We start from the raw sequence: 17,935 nt of genomic DNA, 5'->3' as shown, positions 1-17,935 counted from the left end.
GACAATCAATTATCAAATCCCCATTTATTAATGTTCTGGGGGCCGAAACCTCAAAGCAAATCAGCTGCATAAATGGCATGGCTCATACAGGAGGTCAGAATCTGGGGATTCTGTGGCGAGACACTCGACTCCAAATCTATCAAATCTCTCTTCATCCTACAAGACACCAGTCAAGAGTGTGAGGAAATATTCTCCATTTGCCTGGATGGGCCAGTTCCTGGCAAAGCAGTCTGTTTGATCAGCATCCTGTTCGTTTGGCTTCATCCACTTCTCTCCTCAGCAGTGTACAGCGTCTTCAACATGCGTTAGCACCTGGATGCACTCTACCAAGTCACCAAGGCTTCATGAGCAGCACCTTCCAGACGTGTGACCTTGAGGACGAAGGAGGACCAAAGGCAGTCCAGACTAGACCCCAACAATTTTGGCCTAGATGTGAGGAAAGAATGCTTTGCTCCAGGAGTAATTCCACTGACAAATTAGGGATCTTTTAGAGTGTAACAAACTTTATTTAATAACCCAATTTAAGTACAACTCTAAAAAATGAAGCAGCTTAACTCTTAACAGTTGAACAATATTTAAAAATGGAAAGGAAACAACTTCCATGGGAACACCACCGCCTGCAAGTTCCCCACCCAAATCTCTCACCATCCTTCATTGGCCATACTGTTCTTCCTTCATCAGAATACTGGAATATCAAGCTGAAAAGGATTGGAGAAGTTCCTTCATCATTGTGTTTCAAGACAGTCCACCATTCAAGGGCAACTAGGGATGGAAATTCTTTTCAAACCATCTCACTTCAATCCAATTTCTATTTCCTCGAGCAGAAAGCTTTACGTTAAATTCTAGTCTTGTTCAGAGAGGTTGTAAGATGCCTGAAAACTGTAAACTCTTACCACATTTGAGGCAGTGTAGTTGCTGTGAGGTTGGTACTGAAGACATTCCTATGGCACTGTGACCTTTTGAGCCTCTCGGGCATGGTGGTGCCCATTCTCACAAGGCCCATTTTAAAAACTAGTCTGCCTCGCACCCTGTTTTAGCAAGCCCTGTCAACTTTACACCCTGTTTGGGCTGCGTGAGATTAGTACTTTAGGGAATGGATAGACCCATTTGATGCTGAATCTAACCTGTGCTGTACCTAACTCTGGCTGTCACCGAGTGTCGACAGTGGAACACGTTTTAGTCCCCAGTCTTAACGTCCCTCGCGTTGAACGCAAAATTACAAGTTTTGGAGGGAACACCTTTGCCCACATAGACGGACAATGTTTCCAACGCACATCTACGTTGCTGAAGTTACATTGGTGCTGGGGCAACTCTGAGGAAATTGCTGCCTGTAAGTGTATTCGGGTTTTATTTCTTTTGTCGAAAGAGGTTATAAATCCGTCACTGCACCTGTTGGTTCCGTTGGTGTTAAAAGGATGTCACAAGGCATCTAAAATGTGATGAGGGGCTTTAGAACTCTGATAAAAAGCTGACCTTCAATATCCTGAAGGATTAGCATTGGGAATAATCCACTGCTGTTCATCCAATTGTCAGATGAGAATGAAAGGAGGGGGGAGGATAGATATTTAAGATAATCACAAAAAATATGAAGGGCGAGGTTAGACAAAATGACTCTCTGTGGAGAGTGGGAGTGGCGGTGAAGCAGAAATTTAATTTTTTTAAAGGAAATTGGATTGTTTTCAAAAGGAGGAATATTGAGCAATATTTGAGGTGACAGGGTGGGTGTGAAGGAAGACAGCAGTGATGACTGGATGGGCTGAAAGACCCATTTCAGTGCAGTACCATCCTGTGATTCGGCTGGGAGTCTGACTTTGGTTGTTTTACTTATTCAGGTTCCTACTGACGAAACATAAATGCATCCCGCTGCTCCTCACAATCATCATCATCTATTCTGTGGTGGACCTCGCTTTCTTAAGGTAGGGCACATTCCCTTTTCCCTGCCCGTGGAGGGTAACTTTGATTTTCAGCCTGGGTGGCAGTCGGTAGAGGTGCTATCCATGGGCCTTGGCACTCCTGGGTTCCTGTAACATTGGCCTAAAGATTCCAGTCCCACCTGCTGTGAGAATCATCGCGGATGAGATAGCTAATTTGGCGGACAAACAACAGGTCCATTGACCTCGAGCAGGACTTTCAGGGACCAGAAAATCCCTCCCATCAAGCGGGTGTTCCCTTTTCTAACCATTATTGAGTGATATCCCCTGGAAGGTATTCAACTGCATAAGGTACTGGTGTCAGCTATGATGTTCTCCATAGTGAATTAGGTCATTGATATGTTAGGGTCCTGGACCAGAACCCCAAATTACATTAGGACGCCAGACTAGACCCCAACAATTTTGGCCTAGATGTGAGGAAAGAATGCTTTGCTCCAGGAGTAATTCCACTGACAAATTAGGGATCTTTTGGAGTGAAACAAACTTTATTTAATAACCCAATTTAAATACAACTCTAACAAATGAAGCAGCTTAACTCTTAACAGTTGAACAATATTTAAAAATGGAAAGGAAACAACTTTAATTTTTATCTTATCACTGTTTCAGTTCCAAGCAAGCAATATTCCTCTTGGGTAAAAGCAAAATACTACAGACGCTGGAATCCGAAACAAAAACAGAAAATGCTGGAAAATCTCTGCAGGTCTGACACCATCTGTGGGGAGAGAATAGAGCCAACGTCTTGAGTCTAGATGCCCTTTCATCAGAGCTCTTAGACACTTAAATACCACTTTAAATACAGTTAGCAACCAAAGATATACTTGCTATAATGAGTGTAGATCATTTTAAAACTTGCAGAGAGAAATAGAGTTCCAGAAGCCTGCAAAATCCTTCTAACTTCAACCAGGCTTCAGCTGCAAATTAAACTACTTTCTGCAAAAGCTTTTTCATCTGCTACAGATGCAGGACTGCACATAAACCACATCATCACATGACCCTGTCAATCACTGTAATCAGAAATTCCAGGGGAACTTAAGTAAATAAAAATTCATGAACTCTACTTAACATATTCCTGCTCTCCCGTCATCTGAGTTGCATTCCCTCCAGACATACCAACTGCCTGTAGCATGAAGCTAAATTTTGAAACATTCTCCTTAAACACAAAAAATATATATATATCCATATCAATTGTACCACCATCATCACAGATTTAATGGCCTATTGGGTAAGAAAGCAAATGGTTGTGTGGACCATGCAGCAATTGAATCATTCTCTAAACTAGAGACACATCCTCTTTGGTCCACCTGAAATTTGTTGGTTTTCCAGCACAAAGAATTGTAAGAAATCTACTCCACAAAGAGAATAATAAATTGGAAATGGGGAAGAAGCCACTGAATAGTTCAGATACCTGCCCTGCTATTTGATGCTGTTCTTTGTTTGCACTGTGGATGTTATGCTGCAATGTTGATATACAAGTATTTCAGATAGGAACTGTTGAGTGACTGTGCAGTTACACTCTATTACCTTTGGTCTTTGTTTTATACACCTATTTCATAATTATAATTTGAACCTTAGATGTCCCCTCATACTTTCTTCATGCTTCAATTGGGCCCTACCAGTGTACTGAAAGCCCCTGTCAAAGCCGTGTCATGTGCAGCTGATCTGAGAACATGAGACATTTTTAAAAACCTGTATACCCTCTTTAGAAGGGACACTGATCTTCAAGATGGCTGCCACAGGTCACCTGACTGCAATGCTGTCAAGCTTCCAGAAGGCTTGCAAGCAGATATACCCAGGCATGAAAATACTTTTCAAATTCCCCAAACAGGTGATGACTTTCCCTGAAGATATGACCAGCTTTGACCTTTTTGACCACTACAGGTAATGAGGAGATTTTGGGTTGTTAGATTGGATTGCCACTTGCCTTATTTAGAAGGTAACTTGACATTTTGTCCACATCGCAGTGGCCAATTTTGCTCTCTGCTAAAGATATAGCGAGGAGCATCCAAAATCGTCGATTAGTACACTGCTCTGAGTAACTGGGCAGCTAAAAGTGCCATGCCTACACAAACTCGGGCAAGAAATCTTTCTTGCCTGTAAACCTGATTCCAGCTGTTAAACTCACCTGTTAAGACAACATGTCGAAGCCGCGATAGCTGCAGAGACGACTCTAGAACCGTGACACTTCTAGAAGAGACAACTCTAGAACCTCAAGACCTTCACTTCAGACAACTAAACACCATCTCATCTTCAAAACAAACCAGAACCGAATTTAATTCACACTTAAAGTATCAGTTTCTTCAAATCTTCATTTGTAAATAGTCTTTTGTACATCTATGTGTTGGTAACTTTATCCTTGGGTAACATCCAGAGCAATAGTTGAAATAAGCCAATCTTTTCCTGTTTAAGTAAAAAGGCTCTGCTGCTGGGTAATTTTTAAAATTGAATTATTCACTCCTGGGGTGTCCATTTGGGGAAACACTTTTTAAAGTGTCTGTAACTCGTGGATGATATTCTATGACCATTACGAACAATCTCGTTTTGATGTCTCTGTGGCTGTTGAACCACACCATCCTCTCCTATTGCCTCTCCTCCGATGTCCACATGGGTGGGACTGTACTCGTGGTTCTACCCTTGCTCGTCAAAGAATGGGGTATCGCAGTGGTTAGCACTGCTGCCTCACAGCACCAGGGACCCGGGTTCAATTCTGGCCTCGGGTCACTGTCTGTGTGGAGTTTCGCAGGGTAAATATGTGGGGTTACAGGGAGATGGCCTGGGTGGGATTGTGGTCGGTGGAGACCCGATGGGCTGAATGGCCTCCTCCTGCATGATTCTATGAACTGCAATGGCTTCCCTTCCCATTCTCTCATTGGCAACACTGAGTTCCACCCAGGGATCAATTTTTGGCCCCTTCCTGTTGTCCACCTGTATGCTGCCGCTTAGCAAAGTCACGTGAAAACACAGCTCCTGGGTTTCATGCCACCCAGGTCTGCCTCACCCCCACCTCTCTCAACCTGTCCACTGCCTCCAGATTACTTGCCCAACAGCCAACGTTGGGCAAGCAGAAATTTTTTCCAACGAAATACTGGGGGAAGATTGAAGCTGTTGTCCTCGGTCCCAATCCCAAAGCTCCCCAGTCACCGACTCCATTCCTCTCCCTGGCAACAGTCTAAGGCTGCACCAGAAGTTGTTGTTGTATTTGGTTGGCTTCCAACCTCATATCCATGTTCTCACCAAGACCGCACACTTTCACTCCCTTCAATATTGCCTGACTCCAACTGTGCCGAGGCAGAGCTGCAGAAAGCGTCACCTGTGCCCAGGATGCTTGACTATTCCAATGCTCTCCTGGCTAGTCTGCCATTTTGCATTCTCTATAAACTGGAGCACATCCCAGAAATCTGCCCGTATTCTAACGCACGCCAAGTTTTAGTCACCCGTCATCATTTATGACCAGTTGCCAATGCAGCAACACGTCCATTTAAAATTCTCATCCTTCAGATTCCACCATGGCCTGGCCTCTCCCTACCTCTGAAACCTCCCGGAGCCTTACAACCCTCAGATTCCTCCAATTTGTCCTATTTTAATTGCTCCACCAAGTGATGATCATTTTTATTTCCCTCCCAGTTGTCTAGACCCTAAATTCTGGAATTATCTCCCTAAACCTCTCCACCTCTTGAGCATTCTTTTTCCTTTCCTGATGCTTCTTAAATCCTACCACAGTCAAAGGTTTTGACCATACGCCTTAACATCTCAAGTGTCAATTTTTTTATGATAACACCCCTGTGAAGCATTTTGGGATACTTTGTTGAAGGTGTTACATATAAAAAGTTGTTGTCTAATTGAGCTCTGACTGAGTTTTCCAATTCTTCACATCACTGGAGTCCACATCAAGCTCCCTTTGCTTCAGTCTGAGTCCATGGAGCAGTGTGCCATAGAAGGAGGCCATCTGGCCTAAGAAGTATGCCTTGGTTTCATCCTAAATCTTTTTTCTCTTCCAAGTATTTATCCAATTCATTTTTGAATGCTACAATTGGATTTGTATCCACTATCCTGGTAGACAATGTGTTCCAGACTCTGCAATCCCTAAAAGCATTCCGATGATCACTTATGTACTCTCATCAACATGTTTTAGGTCCTTGCTCAAGTAGTACCCTGATACAGATGTAATACTCCAGCTGGAGCTGGACCAGTGTTTTATGTGGGTTTAGCAAGTACTCTGAGTAGGATCCCTACAGTGCAGAACGAGGCCATTTGGCCCATCGAGTCTGCACCAACGACAATTCTACCCGGGCCCTAACCCCGTAACCCCACGTATTTACCCTGCAGTCCCCCTGACACTAAGGGGCAATTTAACATGACCAATCAACCTAACCTGCACATCTCTGGAGTTTGGGAGGAAACCGGAGCACCCGGAGGAAACCCACGCAGACACGGGGAGAAACTTCGTGCAGACAGTTACCCAAGGCTGGAATTGAACCCGGGTCCCTGGCACTGTGAGGCAGCAGTGTTAAGCACTGTGCCACCGTGCCATGAACTTCATGCTGTCATGGGGAGCAGACTGGGAGATACTGGGAGCCTGATAATAGGGCTGGAAGTTGCAAAGTGGTGACCCCTACGGTTCCAGTCTAGAAAGAGTGTGCAGCCTTCATGCCCAGAGCTAGCTGAGGTCCTTCAGTGGTCCCTGATCCTTCCACCAGTGGAAAACCACTGTGTAAACTTTAACAAGCATGGCTGTCGGTGGCGAAGGTCCTACGTTCTGAGGCATTCTGTACCCAAAAGAGAGACCCACTGGTGGCAAGGAAGAGGCCCCTGTGCTTTACACTGATCCCACTCTTGTCAGAGCCTCCCTGGCTGACCCCACCAATCCGTCCCACTCGCCTTTGGTCCGGGTGATGCAGTGACAATCCTCGCCCTTTGGGTGGATGGGAGTGGCCATGGGGGCAGGGTTGCAGTGCCTACTGTTCCCAGTGGCACTGTTGGTACTTGCAGCTCCCCCAGGCGGGGCATCCACCCTGCAGCAGAAAATCTATTGGGCAGGTGGGGCCGGGAACCCTGACGCCAACCATTAGGCTTCCAATTGGGGCTTAATCTGGATGGGGCTCCCGAAAATGGTCACAAGGTGGGGGGTTGGGGGGGGGGGGGGGGGGGGGAGCGGGGGTTGCCACTGGCTCGAGCTGGATTATCGCGACTGGTGATAATCATTAATGGGGCGGCACAGTGGTTAGCACTGCTGCCTCACAGCGCCAGGCATCCAGGTTCAATTCCTGGCTTGGGTCACTGTCTGTGTGGAGTCTGCACATTCTCCCCGTGTCTGCGTGGGTTTCCTCTGGGTGCTCCGGTTTCCTCCCACACTCCAAAGATGTGTGGGTTAGGTGGGTTAGGTTGATTGGCCATGATAAATTGACCCTAATGTCAGGGGATTAGCAGGGTAAATATGTGGGGTTGCAGGAATAGGGCTGGGGTGGGATTGTGGATGGTGCAGACTCGATGGGCTGAATGGCCTCCTTCTGCACTGCAGGGATTCCATGCCCGCGCAATCCAGGATCCAATATGGTTTATCAACCACCCACTTTGAAGATTTATGCAAATGCAGCCCAATATATCTCTGCTCTTGTGCCCCTTTTAAAATTCTGGGCATTAATTGGACAATTTGCCTTAAAGTGAAACATATGTTTTCTCAAAAGATGCCAGCGGTGAGATCAAGTAATAGAATTGTTTTGCAATCCTTACAAAATTATGGAAAAACAGCATTGTTTTCCGCCCTGCAAATACAATAGTTTCTGGGTCACTAAACACCTGCAGTCGATAAATCCTGTCTCGTCCATTTTGTATTCGAGTGTATGAGTAATGGAAAAATGTTTCCTTTCTAAGTGGAAGAAGGGAATGGAGTATCAGTAATTTCATGAAACGAATTGAGTCCTCTGTCCTCCTGCCGTTAGGTACTGCTGATCTCATCGGCGGGGGGGGGATTAATAAAACTGAATCACAGGCAGCATTATGGGCCTGCGGGAAGGGTAAGTGGATTGATGGCTGCTTCCTACTCCTCACAGCAATGCACTCCTCCCCCACTGAAAGGGGGAAGGGAGGAGGATACAGATGGAGGGAAGGAGTAACAGACACATAAGTAAGAATGAAAGCAAGAGGAATTGACTAAGCTGGATTATGGTGGGCACAGTGGTTAACACTGCTGCCTCACAGCGCCAGGGACCCGGGTTCGATTCCCGGCTTGGGTCACTGTCTGTGCGGAATCTGCACGTTCTCCTCATGTCTGCGTGGGTTTCCTCCGGGTGCTCCGGTTTCCCCTCTCAGTCTGAAAGATGTGCTGGTTAGGTGCATTGACCATGCTAAATTCTCCCTCAGTGTACCCGAACAGGCGCCGGAGTGTGGCGACTAGGGGATTTTCACAGTAACTTCACTGCAGTGTTAATGTAAGCCTACTTGTGACACGAATAAATAAACATTTAGTCACACAACTTCTGCATTGATGCGAAACTGCTGTAGGCTCAGACTAAAGTTGCAGTCATGTTTGGAGGGAATTCGTTGGTCACACCCCACAGACCCTGCTCACAGCCCCAAGTTGGGCACTGCTGTTTAAAGTGTTTTTATTAGCTGCCCCATGAGTACGTTTAAATTTATTTATCAGTATCACAAGTAGGCTAACATTAACACCGCAATGAAGTTACTGTGAAAATCCCCTAGTCGCCACACTCCTGTTCGGGTACACTGAGGGAGAATTTAGCACAGCCAATGCACTTAACCAGCACGTCCTTCAGACTGTGGGAGGAAACCGGAGCATCTGGAGGAAACCCACACAGACACAGGGCGAACATGCAAACTCCACACAGACAGGGACCCAAACTGGGAATTGAACCCGGGTCCCTGGTGCTGTGAGGCAGCAGTGCTAACCACTGTGCCACCTTGCCGTCCAAGTAGTTTGATGGACTGAACTTCATTCTCTGGGAGTATGTGTTAGAAAAGATTGGCTAATTTAGTCACCCAACTGTATTTTCTGAAATCCGATTAGTTCTCGTCATGTGGAACCCTGGTTCAGTTAGATTTTGGTGATCAGGGCAGAATTCCTGGGCCTGCATTAGACAGACTGATACCCGTGTAATTAACCACACTGCCAGTACTCAGCTGGGGGAGTGGTTCATCTGCTACTTGGCTAAAGTAGCTTTCACATATTTCAGCCACATCTAAAGGTCAGTGACTATAATTTAATCCTGTGTATTCGATCATCTGCTTTAAGATTTATGGAAGGCCTTATTCCCATGGATGTGTGCCATTTGCCGAAAGGATTTAAATTAAAACCTGGAAACCATGTGGATAATTACCTGGATTATTGGTACGTACTTTCTTTATAACTCTGGTTAATTGTTCAAACTATTTCACTTCTGTTTGCTGTTTATTAAATAATGTATTCAATAAAAGTATTCCCGTGCACTTTACTATTCCCATCTCTTGAAAGCAGCAATTGGGGTCCAGCTCAGTGGGTGCTGGCAATTGTTCACACAATTGGTCCCTGTGATGTTCAATCTTCTCATGTTTTATTATGTATGCCCGTGGACTCTTCTGTTCTACGCGGTGTTGGTTAAGCCTGGGTGTGATGAATGAGAGAATGGAACTAAACTGAAAACTAGAAGCATGGGAGCAAATACTTTAGAGGCGCTATATGCAAACCCTCTGCACGCACAGGGACGTGCCATCTCTGCGGATCTCCAACGCAGAGAACACAACAGCTGGTGATGAGGATGATGGGCAAAAGTCTAAATTCACCAGGTTCAGCACCTGTCCTTTCTTTGCTGGGTGATCCACCCTTCCTGTGAGATTGATGTGTCGTCGGTTTTGGGTACAGACAACACTTAAACCCAGTGTACTCAATTTCCGAGCTTTAATAACTTGTGCACAAGTGAGGACACAAGGCAAGCAAAGTATTGCCGGGTGTTCTGTTGATTCATACAGAAACTTTAGCAGTTGTAGTTAATTACAGCAAATGAGAAACGAGCATTTTTTTTCCCCAATCCTTCATGTGCGTACATATTCACCAATCATTTCAGTTCTTCAATGATGTGGTCTCCTCCAATTCAAACCCACAGCTCTTGTTTCTTTTCCTTTATCCTTTTATTCTTGACTCTCACCCTCTGCCAGTTTCCAATGGAACTCCCCTACCTCCATTACTAATGACGTGGAGTTGCCGGCGTTGGATTGGGATAGCACAGTAAGTAGTCTCGCAACACCAGGTTAAAGTCCGACAGGTTTATTTGGTAGCACGAGCTTTTGGAGCGTTGCTCCTTCATCAGGTGAGTGCTCTCACCTGAGGAAGGAGCAGCGCTCCGAAAGCTCATGCTACCAAATAAACCTGTTGGACTTTACCCTGGTATTGTGAGACTACTTACTGTCCATTACTAATGCTACTTCTGAGAAGTTTAATGTCCTCTTCAGTGCTTAAACACTTTTTGTCCCTATCAAATACCCTCCTCTTATCCATAAAGACCAAATATGACCACTATAGTGTTCGGTTGTTCTGTATTTTGTTATGACTGATCTATGCTAACTGTACTTGACTGATTGGTTAAGTGTTGACTCTGAGAAAAGTAAGTGTAAAGCATGGAGGTTACCAGGAACATGAACTGCAGAAAGTGAAGAATTTAAATCATTGTCTAAAACTCTGTAAATAAAGTTTCTGCACACTTAGAGACCAATGTCATCTCTACATTGATCCGAGATATAAGATATATAACATTCACTACTTAATCATCTATAAAAAGCTTCCGTGGTGTGCAGAAAAGCTCCGAGAATATTTTTATTTTTGCTAGTAAAATCTGGGTCGTCTTGTGGTGGGACAGTGGTTAGCACTGCTTCCTCACAGCGCCAGTGACATGGTTTCAATTCTGGCCTTGGGTGACTGTGTGAAGTTTGCACTTTCTCCACATATCTGCCTGGGTTTCCTCCGGGTGCTCTGGTTTCCTCCCACAGCCCAAAGATGTGCAGGTTAGGTGGATTGGCCATGCTAAATTGCCCCTTAGTGTCCAGAGATGTGCAGGTTAGGTGGATTAGCCATGCTAAATTGTCCCTTGGTGTCTAAAGATGTGTGGGTTAGGTGGATTGGCCATAGTAACTGTGCTGGGTTATGGGAGATTCCGTGGTGAGATGGGGGAGGGGGGGGCAGTGCTGGGTAGTGTATGCTTTTTGGAGAGTTGCTGCAGGCTTGATGGGCTGAATGGCCTCCCCATGCGCTGCAGGAATTCTATGATTCTGTGTTTGCTCACTCACTCTGCTTGTCTCTTTTGGAGAGTTGGTGCAGACTCGATTGGCTGAATGGCTACTTTTGCACTGTAGGGATTCAATGGTTCAACGACCATTTCTCCTTGCACCATTCTTTGTTTTTATTTTGTCAATGTATCTATGCCTCTTTTCTTGTTTATTCCGAATTTCCCAAGTAGATTGTTGCCCATTGCATCATTCCTATCAGTAACTTTTCCTTTACAAGTCTCAAAGTTAGCCGGTTTTCTTTCCACAATATACCAGATTTCAAAATTCACATTTGGTTTCAATTATTGTTTCCTGATATTTTGTGCGCTCTGTTGATCCCTCGAGTCGTTCACTCCAGGGCCTGAACCTATGCCAGTTGTGGCAATAAAATTATTCTCTCAGCAGAGTTGAAATCTGGGACCTCAGGCTAGAAACAATAAGGCAGGAGCTTGTATTTCGAGACGTTAACACCGTCTTTTATTAAGTCTTGATCTTCCTAAACATTTTCTTCAAGTCAACATTTTCAAGTAACTAAACATTTTCTTCAAGAAAATAATTGGAATGTAGGAACGTTGACTGGTAATAAAGGAAGTTGAATGAGTACAAGAGTAAAGGGAATAGTAAGATATCCTGAAAGGTTGAGATGAGATGGAGGGAATGGCAGTAAACTCACGTGGAGTCCAAAGACCAGTACAAACCAATTGGGCCAAATGGCCTGTATCAGTCCTGTACTTTCAATGCAATGTCATTCTAAGTAACAACTTCCACAACTGGAATCATAAGACCATATGATGTAGGAGTAGAAGTAGGCCATTCGACTCATTGAGTCTGCTCCACTATTCAGTTGATTTTGACTGATCTGATGTGATAATCCTCAACTCCACTTTCCCGCCTTATCCCCATAACCTTTGATTCCCTTACTGATTAAAAATCTGCCCATCTCAGCCTTGAACATACTTAATGACCCAGCCTCTACAGCCCTCTGCGGTAAAGAATTCTACAGATTCGCTACCCCTTGAGAGAAGAAACTTCTCCTCATCTCTGTCTCAAATGGGCGACCCTTACTCTGAAATTATGCCCTCTGGTCCGAGACTCTCCCACAAGACCTCTCCGCATCTACCCTGTAAAGCCCCCTGAGAATCCTACACGTCTCCATAAGGTCGTCTCTCGTTCTTCTAAATTCCAATGAGTACAAGCTCAGCCTACTCAACCTCTCCTCATAAGAAAATCCCTCCATGCCTGGGATCAAGCCGGAATCAACCTAGTGAATCTTCTCTGGATGGCCTCCAATGCCAGTATGGCTCCTGATAGTTGTGTAGTTAACCCTGCCAGAAGGTGTGGATTTGTTAAAATTGGGTAGGGTTCTGATATCTTTCAGTCAATTACCCAGCCAGCAATGCTTTAATGGGACGACCATGGGATGGATGGAGGTACTCAGGGCAGCTGCATGAAGCATTTGATACAATTGTCATAGAGTCATAGAAACCCTACAGTGCAGAAAGAAGCCATTGGGCCCATCGAGTCTGCACCGACCACAATCCCACCCAGGCCCTACCCCCACATCCCCACATATTTACCCGCTAATCCCTCTAACCTACGCATCTCAGGACACTAAGGGGCAATTTTAGCATGGCCAATCGACCTAACCCGTACATCTTTGGACTGTGGGAGGAAACCGGAGCACCCGGAGGAAACCCACGCAGCCACGAGGAGAATGTGCAAACTCTGCACAGACAGTGACCCAAGCTGGGAATCGAACCCTGGTCCCTGGAGCTGTGAAGCAGCAGTGCTAACCACTGTGCTACCGTGCCGCCCAAGGGGAAAGAACAGGGGAAGGAGAGAGTGGTGTTTCTCATGGGTATATTTTTTTTACTTTAGGAGCAGAACTGATGTGCAGACTTGTACGAATTGGAAAGCACCAATCATTTGGGATGGAACCTTCAACCCCACGTATTATGATGCGATATACAAGAAACAAAATGTTGTTATTGGTCTCACGGTCTTTGCAGTTGGCAAGTATGTTGATGCAATTTGTGGAGAGTCATTATCAAACCCCCGCAAGCTCTGAGATTTATCACCGTCTTAGCCCTTTTTATATTAATGAACAGCTGCTAATAAAAGGAAACCAGGGATAGTGAAGCTTCTGGTGTGATAGAACCCACCCCATTTACTTTGCTGGGCATTGGTATAGCAAACACCAGTTTCAACTTTCTGACATGGACCATTAATCTGAAATCTTAAACACATGCCGAAGTCTTGCTGCCGCTTATACCGGTGGGATTGTGTGGTCCTGTCGACAATGCATCCCTGCTGTGGGTTTCTCAGTGACGAGGGGTGCATGCAATGGGAAATCCCATTAACAATGGCAGGACTATAAGATCCTGTCGCCAGTGAGTTTGTGCACCATGTCCCAGCAACACGAAACACACCACGGGGAGAGGGGGGTGTGGGGAGGAATCCTGTCCATTGACTCTGTTCTTTCTTTTCTCTTTGACGTTTAAAGTTTATTTATTAGTGTCACAAGTAGGCTTACATTAACACTACAATGAAGTTACTGTGAAAATCCCCTCGTCGCCACACTCCGGCGCCTCTTCGGGTACACTGAGGGAGAATTTAGCATGGCCAATGCACCTAACCAGCACGTCTTTCAGACTGTGGGAGCACCCGGAGGAAACCCACGCAGAGACGGGGAGAACATACAGACTCTGCACAGACAGTGACCCAAGCCGGGAATTGAACCCGGGTCCCTGGCACTGTGAGGCAGCAGTGCTAACCACTGTGCCACCGTGCCACCCTATCAGACATGTAGCATGACCCTGCTGAGTGGAAAGTCCCCATTTATTGCAAAGAGAATGGAATATAAAAGTAGGGAAGATTTCCTGCAGCTGTACAGGGTCTTGGTGAGACCACACCTGGAATACAGTGCGTAGTTTTGGTCTCCTGATTTGACAAAAATCTATAATTGCAATTGAAGCATTTCAGAGACAGTTGACTTGATTCATCCCTGGGATGAGGGTTTATCTTATGAAGAAACGTTGGGCCTACATCCATTGGAGTTTAGAAGAATGAGAGGTGACCTTAATAAACCATATAAAACCCTGGGGGGATTTGAGAGGGTAGATACTGGGAAGACTTTTCCTCTTGTGCGAGAGACTAGAACCAGGGGACACAGTTTAAGAATAAGGGGTCTACTTATAAGATGTAGAGGAAGAGAATTTGATTCTCTCCAGGGGTCGTTAGGGAGTGGGATTCTCTTCCCCTGAAAGCAGTGGAAGGCAGGGTCATAGAATATATTCAAGGCAAAGTTACACAGATTTTGATAGGTGAGGCAGTCTAGAGTTATGGGGCTGAGACAGCTGGGCGGCACGGTGGCACAGTGGTTAGCACTGCTGCTTCACCGCTCCAGGGTCCCGGCTCGGGTCACTGTCTGTGTGGAGTTTGCACGTTCTCCTCGTGTCTGCGTGGGTTTCCTCCGGGTGCTCCGGTTTCCTCCCACAGTCCAAAGATGTGCGGGTTAGGTTGATTGGCCAGGTTAAAAATTGTCCCTTAGAGTCCTGGGATGCGTAAATTAGAGGGATTAGCGGGTAAAATATGTGGGGGTAGGACCTGGGTGGGATTGTGGTCGGTGCAGACTCGATGGGCCGAATGGCCTCCTTCTGCACTGTAGGGTTCTATGTTTCTATAAACAGATCAGACACTAAATGGCGGAGCAGGCTCGAAGGGCTGAATGGCCTACTCCTGCTCCTAAGTCCTACGTCCCTATCTGCTTTTGGTGTTTTGGTTGCAGTTAAAGCTCAATACGGCAATGGTACTTTGATTATTATTTTAAAGCACAGTTCTTTACACACCCCTGAAGCACCAGGTTCAGCGGCATTGCATTAAGTGGCAGCCGCAATGGAAATGGAGCTGTTTTTAAAAAAAAATTCATTTGTTGGGACATGGGCGTCACTGGCTGGCCAGCATTTATTGCCCATCCCTAGTTGCCCTTGAACTGAATGGGTCGCTAGGCCATTTCAGAAGGTAGTTGAGAGTCAACCACATTGCTGTGGCTCTGGAGTCACATGCAGGCCAGGACGGCAGATTTCCTTCCCTAAAGGGACATTAGTGAACCAGATGGATTATTTCGACAATCGATAATGGTTTCATGGTTATCAGTAGATTCTTAATTCCAGATTTCTTTTTAAATTGAATTGAAATTTCACTATCTGCTGTGGTGGAATCGGCAGAACATTAGCTGAGTTTCTGGATTAATAATCTAGCGAGAGCACCGCGAGGCCATCACCTTATTGTGGAGATGCTTAATTTCCTGTGAGAAATTTGACATGTTGAACAAGGTACCTCATCGTTAATCTGAAAATCTGCTGGTGTTTTCACATCTACAAATTTCACTGGGTCTTTGCATCACACACTTCCCTTTGCGCGAGAATGAGGTTAGAGTGAGAATAACGATAAATCTTTCTATTCTTTTGCCAAGAGCCTAGAGTGTTCTGAAAAGTGTCTCTCGGGAGAGCCTGTTTTTTGAAAAATTGTTTCCATGTACAGTGGCGTATTTATAAATCTGAGCCATTTGTGGCAGAAACTCCCACCCCCCACAATAATCCGAATAATCACGATCCAGAACACATCAGCACGGTTTTAAGATTCCTGGTGTGAAGCTACCACCTGACTGGCAGACAAAACCTTTCTTCAAAGCTAACACCTTTCAGCAGAGCATGTATGAATGGAACTTTGCCAGGTTGTAAATCACGTCCTGCTCAGAGTAACTGGGGCTGCCAGTGAAAGGCCTCCGAGATCCAGTTTTCATTCAAAGATGGGTAAAACAAAATGCTAGGGGGGTTAAAAAAGTCTCAATCCCACTTAAAAATGGAATTTAAACTTATCCCTGTAAAGGGATCAGACACTACTAAGTGGCAGAGCAGGTTCGAAGGGCTGAATGGCCTACTCCTGCTGCTAGGTTCCATGTTCCTATCTGGTTTTGGTTGCAATTAAAGCACAACATGGCAATGGTACTTTATTTGCCTTGAATTCACTCGGAGACCCTGTGGGAGACTGCTTTCAGGGGAAGAGAATCCCACACCCTAACAAACCTTTGAGAGAATGAAATTCTTCTCCTCTATGTCTTAAACAGTAGCCCCCTTATTCTTAAACTGTCTCCCCTGGTTCTAATCTCTCCCACAAGAGGAAAAGTCCTCCCAGTATCTGCCCTCTCAAATCCCCCCCAGGATTCTTCATGGTTTATTAAGATCACCTCTCATTCTTCTATACTCCAGACACACTGTGAAGCTTTGGTCAGCTGCTTAGGAGAAAACATTTTTTTTTGAAAAAAAAGGTTGAAAGGTAGATCTGGCTTGTGGATAAAATAACCAAGGTTTTTGATGAGGTAAATTGGAATACTGTGTACAGTTCTGGTCACCCTATTATAGAAAGGATATTATTAAACTAGAAAGAATGCAGAAAAGATTTGCTAGGATGATACTGGGACTTGATGGTTTGAGTTATAAGGAGAGGCTGGATAGACTGGGACTTTTTTCTCTGGAGCGTAGGAGGCTGAGGGGTGATCTTATAGAGGTCTATAAAATAATGAGGGGCACAGATCAGCTAGATAGTCAATATCTTTTCCCAAAGGTAGGGGAGTCTAAAACTAGAGGGCATAGGTTTAAGGTGAGAGGGGAGAGATACAAAAGGGTCCAGAGGGGCAATTTTTTCACAGAGGTTGGGAAGTGTCTGGAACAAACTGCCAGAGGTAGTAGGAGAGGCAGGTACAATTTTGTCTTTTAAAAAGCATTTAGACAGTTACATGGGTACGATGGGTATAGAGGGATATGGGCCAAATGCGGGCAATTGGGATTAGCTTAGGGTTTTTAAAAAAAAGGGTGGCATGGACAAGTTGGGCTGAAGAACCTGTTTCCATGCTGTAAAACTCTATGACTAAATTGTGAATATGATATAGAAATCATAGAAATCATAGAAACCCTACAGTGCAGAAGGAGGCCATTCGGCCCATCGAGTCTGCACCGACCACAATCCCACCCAGGCCCTACCCCCACATATTTACCCACTAATCCATCTAACCTACGCATCCCAGGACTCTAAGGGGCAATTTTTAACCTGGCCAATCAACCTAACTCGCACATCTTTGGACTGTGGGAGGAAACCGGAGCACCCGGAGGAAACCCACGCAGACACGAGGAGAATGTGCAAACTCCACACAGACAGTGACCCGAGCCGGGAATCGAACCCGGGACCCTGGAGCTGTGAAGCAGCAGTGCTAACCACTGTGCTACCGTGCCGCCTATGTAAGTGTTTCTAATACCAAATGTCAAATATAAACTCATCAATCTCAAGACAAATCAGGAACAAGAAGGGACTTCATATCTTCAAAAGGGTGAGCAATATAAGAACACAAGAACTAGGAGTAGGAGGAGGCCACCTGGCCCCTCAAGCCTGCTCCGCCATTCAATAAGATCATGGCTGATCTTTTCATGGATTCAGCTCCACTTACCCACCCACCCACTCGGCACAGCAGCACAGTGGTTAGCACTGCTGCTTCACAGCTCCAGGGACCTGGGTTCGATTCCCGGCTTGGGTCACTGTCTGTGTGGAGTTTGCACATTCTCCTCATGTCTGCGTGGGTTTCCTCCGGGTGATCCGGTTTCCTCCCACAGTCCAAAGATGTGCGGGTTAGGTTGATTGGCCATGGTAAATTGCCCCTTAGTGTCCTGAGATGCGTAGGTTAGAGGGATTAGCGGGTAAAT

The 17,935-nt window shown here is 45.5% G+C and overlaps 1 protein-coding gene across 3 annotated transcripts in view; it reads left to right on the top strand.

Moving 5' to 3' along the window:
• The window catches only part of LOC144509981 (N-acetyllactosaminide alpha-1,3-galactosyltransferase-like), a 65,843-nt gene that overhangs the window by 38,524 nt on the left and 9,384 nt on the right, over positions 1–17,935 (top strand). Inside the window, exons 2-4 of one of the 3 annotated variants that reach the window (XM_078239054.1) lie at positions 1,833–1,916; positions 9,178–9,273; positions 13,059–13,196. In XM_078239054.1, the coding sequence (XP_078095180.1) occupies positions 1,833–1,916; positions 9,178–9,273; positions 13,059–13,196 (318 nt within the window). The remainder of the gene's footprint in view (positions 1–1,832; positions 1,917–9,177; positions 9,274–13,058; positions 13,197–17,935) is intronic. The other 2 variants (XM_078239056.1, XM_078239055.1) reach the window with 2 other exon arrangements.

The sequence above is a fragment of the Mustelus asterias genome, chromosome 22 (genome assembly GCF_964213995.1).
Source record: "Mustelus asterias chromosome 22, sMusAst1.hap1.1, whole genome shotgun sequence".
Taxonomy (NCBI): Eukaryota; Metazoa; Chordata; class Chondrichthyes; order Carcharhiniformes; family Triakidae; genus Mustelus; species Mustelus asterias.
Note: the sequence above shows the minus strand (reverse complement) of the source record. Positions and strands in the feature narration are given on the sequence as shown.